Source organism: Colobus angolensis, unplaced genomic scaffold, assembly GCF_000951035.1.
Source record: "Colobus angolensis palliatus isolate OR3802 unplaced genomic scaffold, Cang.pa_1.0 Scaffold15, whole genome shotgun sequence".
Taxonomy (NCBI): Eukaryota; Metazoa; Chordata; class Mammalia; order Primates; family Cercopithecidae; genus Colobus; species Colobus angolensis.
In genome coordinates, this window is record NW_012114599.1 from 12,810,796 (window position 1) to 12,815,970 (window position 5,175).

Below are 5,175 nucleotides of genomic sequence, written 5' to 3' on the forward strand. Positions count from 1 at the left end.
GTGGATTCTTAGTGAGTCCTTGGGGACCGGGACAAGTGGTGCAGTCACGAGGAAACCAGTCACCAGGACCTGGGAGAGAGGAGAAAGACTCTGCCTCCCTCCTTCCTTGCCTCCATCCCTATTCTTCAAACTCCTCTCTATCTCAAAATGATCTTTGTTATACCCAGAAGGTGGCTTATCTATAAGGCAAGAGATGAAAAACTTAGAAAGAGCAGCCACCTTCAGGGAAGACAGGAAATTTAAAACAAGTTTAACCAAAGTGGGGCACTGGGGCAAAACCCAAAGAGATGAAATTTCGCCAGAAGAAAACCAAGTTCTATGGTTGAAACTAAACAGAAACAACAACACAGCAATCAGCAGAATGGGGCAATGTGGGTGTTGAGCTGGGTGTGGCCTTCCTATCAACCTACAGTGTGAAGTGTCTTGATCTGAGGCTGAAGTCACAAATTCTGGGAGGAAGAGTCACACAGAGGAGGAGCACCGTGGCTTTCACTCCGTATTCTTCCCCTCAGGTTCTAGGGCTTATGGGTTTTTCTTTTTAAATTTTTATTTATTTATTTATTTTCGAGATGGAGTCTTGCTCTGTCGCCCAGGCTAGAGTGCAGTGGCTCAGTCTTGGTTCACTGCAACCTCTGCCTCCCAGGTTTAAGCAATTCTCCTGCCTCAGCCTCTGGAGTAGCTGGCATTACATGCGCCTGCCACCATACCTGGCCTGGCTAATTGTTTTTGTACTTTTAGTAGAGATGGGGTTTTACCATGTTGGTCAGGATGGTCTCAATCTCTTGATCTCATGATCCACCCGCCTCGGTCTCCCAAAGTGCTGGGATTACAGGTGTGAACCACCACGCCCGGCCAAAGACTTTCATGAGAACAAAAGTGCCCCTTTTCTGCTGGACTCACACTAAGCCCCTAAGCCAGCCCCATGTTGTTTCCAAGAGTGTAGGGTGGGAGGAGTTGACCTGGAGTGACAGTAGCCTCTTCTTGGCCCCCTGCAGCCTGGGGTGAACCTAAGGCTCCTGCTGGCTGTACAGAGCTGTGTTGTGGGGTCAGCAGTGTTTTCCTCCAGTTCCAGGCCAGGGGCACAGGTCTGGTTGGGCAGGGAAGAGTTGCACCCACTAGGAACTGACAGACTGTGTTCTAGCCCTGGCTGTGCTACTTGCCAGCTGTGTGGCCCTGAGTAGGTCACCCTATGTCTCTGGGCCTAAACTGCCATGACAGCAATCTACTTTGGCTGAGAGCAGCAGTCATGAAGCACTACGAAGCCTCCTGCCATGACTTTTCCAAGGGCATATTTCACACTGAGAAGGACTTCAGGAAATTTTCAGAATCAACTAGACAATGACCAATTGTCTCAGTTTGCCAGGACTTTCCCAGTGTTAGCACTGAAAACCCCAGGTTCTTCTGGGAAAACTGGGATGACTGTTCACCCTAGAGTCAGCATGGCTGTATAGAGCAGGCAGAGCTCTTGACCTGGGCTCTGTGAACCCCAGGGCACTTGAAATTACACACAGTATTTCGTGTATGTAAGTATCTGTCTGGATAGAAGGGCCATAGCTTTCATGGAATTCTCAAAGGAGTCCTCAATCTCCATAAATTTAAGAAGCACCTTCTTTAGACTTTAGGATTAGTAGTATTATACTCAATGCATTTCTGATTTTGGCCAGCATCCTGTCTCCACTAGCTGGTATTATCTTACTTGTCAAATGAAAGCATCAAATGGTTACATATACAGATGCTGCAGAAATGTCTTGGAAAACCCATGTGAACTGGCTGCACAGAACCCAGTTGCTAAGGGAAAACCTTGGCTGCTAAGCATTGCTTTTATAGCCAATGGACAATTTTTCCCAAGGCACAAAGCACCCAGAAGTCCTCTCTGGCCTAATATTAGGCACCTATAGGCAGAGCACAAGATGCCATGAGAAGATCCCCTCAACCCCACCTAACCTTATACCCCGAGGCCATGGTGTATCGTGCTCAACACACACTCCATCCACCTTCCAGTGGGTCTTGAAAATAGAGGCTGGAAATCAGAAAACTACATTTTCCAGACTTCCTTGCAGCTAGGGCTTTAGCTTTGTTTTAGTTCCACGAACTGATGCACTTGCATGAGATTTATGAGATGGAAGTGAGGCAGAGGCTGTACTTTTGTTTATATTTCTGCTGACAAATATCTTTAGTATCTGACTTCTCTGGGATACTGTCCGCAGAGGTGCCTGGGCTTGGTTGCTAGCTTCAGTCAGTGGTGTGGGGTGGCAGGGTGTGGAGATCCATGCTGTGGGTGTGAATGGTGCAGGGAGGGCATGGTTCTGGAGCTGGAAGCTCTAGAAGAAGCCTCCTGATCTCTTGATCATGCTGGCTTCCTGGACAAAGCAGGTTTCTGAAGAGGCTGCTATGGCAGAATTTAGAAAGTGATTTCCTAATCTTGGAAGAAGGAGCAACTCCCTTGGAGGTCCTACTTCTGCAGGAAGCCTTCAGACATCATCTCTTAAAGCTCAGCCTACAGTCTGCTTCTTCAGTTCTTACAGTGACTCTCCAAACTACTTAATATCCTGAAATAAATACCTTTCTGTTGGAATCAGTTGAATGGATTCTGTTTTCAGAACCCAAACTCTGGACAATACAGAGGCAGAGTCAGAACATGTCATCCACTGAAAAAAGTATGCTGATTGGATTGAGACCCATCGCTAATCTCGTCAAGGAATAAGAGTGCCTTCTGATGTTTGTCTCACTGGGATTTTACTAATGTAAGCATTAAGTTAGAAACAAATTAGAAATCAACTCTGTCATGTGTGTGATGAAGGTAATACTGCTTTGGGGGCATGAAGAGTGACTTGGCTAGTGTTTATTTAGCATTGTTCAAAGGTGAAAAGCTCTGTATGTGCTAAATACTAATGTTCTGGTCACTACAGAGACATACACTGAAGTGGGAAGGGAAATCATTAATCAGATGTACTATAACTCTGAGGATGCTCCCTCAAAGACAGCTCAATTCCCTGCATGTACTCTAAGCCAAGCAACTGTGGCTCATGTCTCCATTTCTTTGGATTTTGCTGACAGGAACACTTTCCCTGAGAGGTGGACAATCAGTCTCCCTCCAGCGCCCCCAAAGCCAATCTTTCATTTACAAATGAATACACTGGCACGGGCTCTTTGACAGTCTTTGAGCTTGGTTAGTGTGAAATTGTTTCCTAATGCCCAATCACCTCTGTATAAACATAAAATGGAATTTCTGGACATGCCCCACTGAGGACTAGACCTTGGATTTCTGGTGAGCCCCCAAAGATATCATGATAGATGATATCTATCATGGGAGACTCAGCTTGAAACAGAGAACATGTTTCTCTTTGCACAATCATCAGTAGTTGATTGGAACAAGATTCTCAAGGGGCACTGAGGGGCTTCCTTAATTGGTCACAAAATTCCATGAAACAGCTGATGACTTGTAGGCCAATAAAAAAATAGTCAGGACAGCAGACTTGCTTGCCCTGAGTAACGCTACCCCTTCCTGCAAACCAAGCATGCTGGGACTGTACAGGGTGTGTGTGTGTGAAAGATTCTTGTCCTCTGAAGCCATGATAACTTTAGAAAAGATACAGATGTTGCAGGAGTCATTTCTTTTTCTTTTTTTTTTTTTGAGATGGAGTCTTGCTCTGTCACCCAGGCGGGAGTACAGTGGTGCCATCTTGGCTCACTGCAACCTCTGCCTCTTCAAGTGATTCTCCCACCTCAGCCTCCCAAGTAGCTGGGATTATAGGCATGTGCCACCACACCTAGCTAATTTTTGTATTTTTAGTAGAGAGAGGGTGTCACCATGTTGGCCAGGCTGATCTCAAACTCCTGACCTCAAGTGATCTGCTAGTTTCAACCTCCCAAAGTGCCGGGATAACAGGTGTGAACCACCACGCCTGACCAGAAGTTATTTCTTGACGGATGATTATTATTATTTTCTTCCTTTTATATACAATGGTTAGAAGACAATCACGTAGAAAGAGAACGATGGTAGCAAGACAGTAGAATTTGAAACCGGATCACATACCTACATTGGAAAGTCCTCCTCTCTGGGTGATTTTCTCTATGGCTGTCTTCAGGTCTCGAGAATTCATGTGTGTCTTGAGGTTAAAGTGGGTAGCAGGGTTGTCTCTGAAGAGTCAGAACAAGAAATACAAATTAGCTAGAAAGTTATTACCTTTGGGGGAAGGCAGAGATCATGGTTGATTCTTTCATATACAAATAGAAGCCGCTTCGAAGCCTTCTGCTATGGCTTGTAAAATGTCCCATTGTGGACTGGTGTGTGTAGAGAAAAGGAGGCTATTTCAAGGCTCAGAAGGCGTGTGTTGCCTGTGCCATTTCCTGGCTGTGTGATCTTGAGGAGACAACTTCTCTGGGCTTCAGATTCCTCATGTAGATGAAAACATCATTATAACACCCATGTTGCTAATGAACGGGACTGTCGTCAAGTGGGATTTTGCAAATGTCAGGATCCCATCTGTGGAGTGCTCAGCATTCTCAGCCTACCCCAGACCCTCCTCTCCAGAAAGAGAATCTCGTGGCTGTCAGCCACTCCCTGGGTTACCCTTAGCACTGGAATTGCACGTGAATAGTGGTACCAAGGAGACCTCTCTATCTTTCTCATCCTGCAACTGGGTGACAATACTCAAAACTCATCTAGAAGGTCAACATCTATTTTGCTGAAGACTGAAAAAGATTAACTGGGGAGGAGTTGGAGTGAATTCAGTGGAAAAACACAATGAGAATCCCTCTCTAGAAATGAATCCCCATGAAGCGGCTGAGTGGAGGGTGTGGAGGCGTGCAGGAGGGTGGGTGTGTGTGCATCGCACCCAAGATGAAGTGTGAGATCACATCTCCCAAAGCGCTGACACTCAGCCACAGGCGGTGTTGACTTCGTAGGCGCGAGACCCGCGCAGCAACACAGAGCTCCATGCTCCAGAAGAGCCTCAGTCAGAGAGGCCCATGCTTGGTATAACGCTGTGCTGCTGCTGTCTTGAAATTCTTCATCATTTTTGAACAAGCTGCCCTGCACATTATGTAGTTGGTCTAGGCTAGAAGTTACTGTTATCTTTTTCCTTCCTTCCTTCCTTCCTTCCTTCCTTCCTTCCTTCCTTCCTTCCTTCCTTCCTTCCCTCCCTCCCTCCTCCCTCCCTCTCTTTTTCTCTC

At 46.3% G+C, this 5,175-nt stretch overlaps 1 protein-coding gene across 2 annotated transcripts in view; it reads right to left on the bottom strand.

The window, feature by feature from the left end:
• VIT (vitrin) overlaps nt 1-5,175 on the bottom strand; it is a 131,599-nt gene that overhangs the window by 10,213 nt on the left and 116,211 nt on the right. For both annotated transcript variants that reach the window (XM_011935979.1, XM_011935978.1), the window contains one exon: nt 4,037-4,140. In XM_011935979.1, the coding sequence (XP_011791369.1) occupies nt 4,037-4,140 (104 nt within the window). The remainder of the gene's footprint in view (nt 1-4,036; nt 4,141-5,175) is intronic.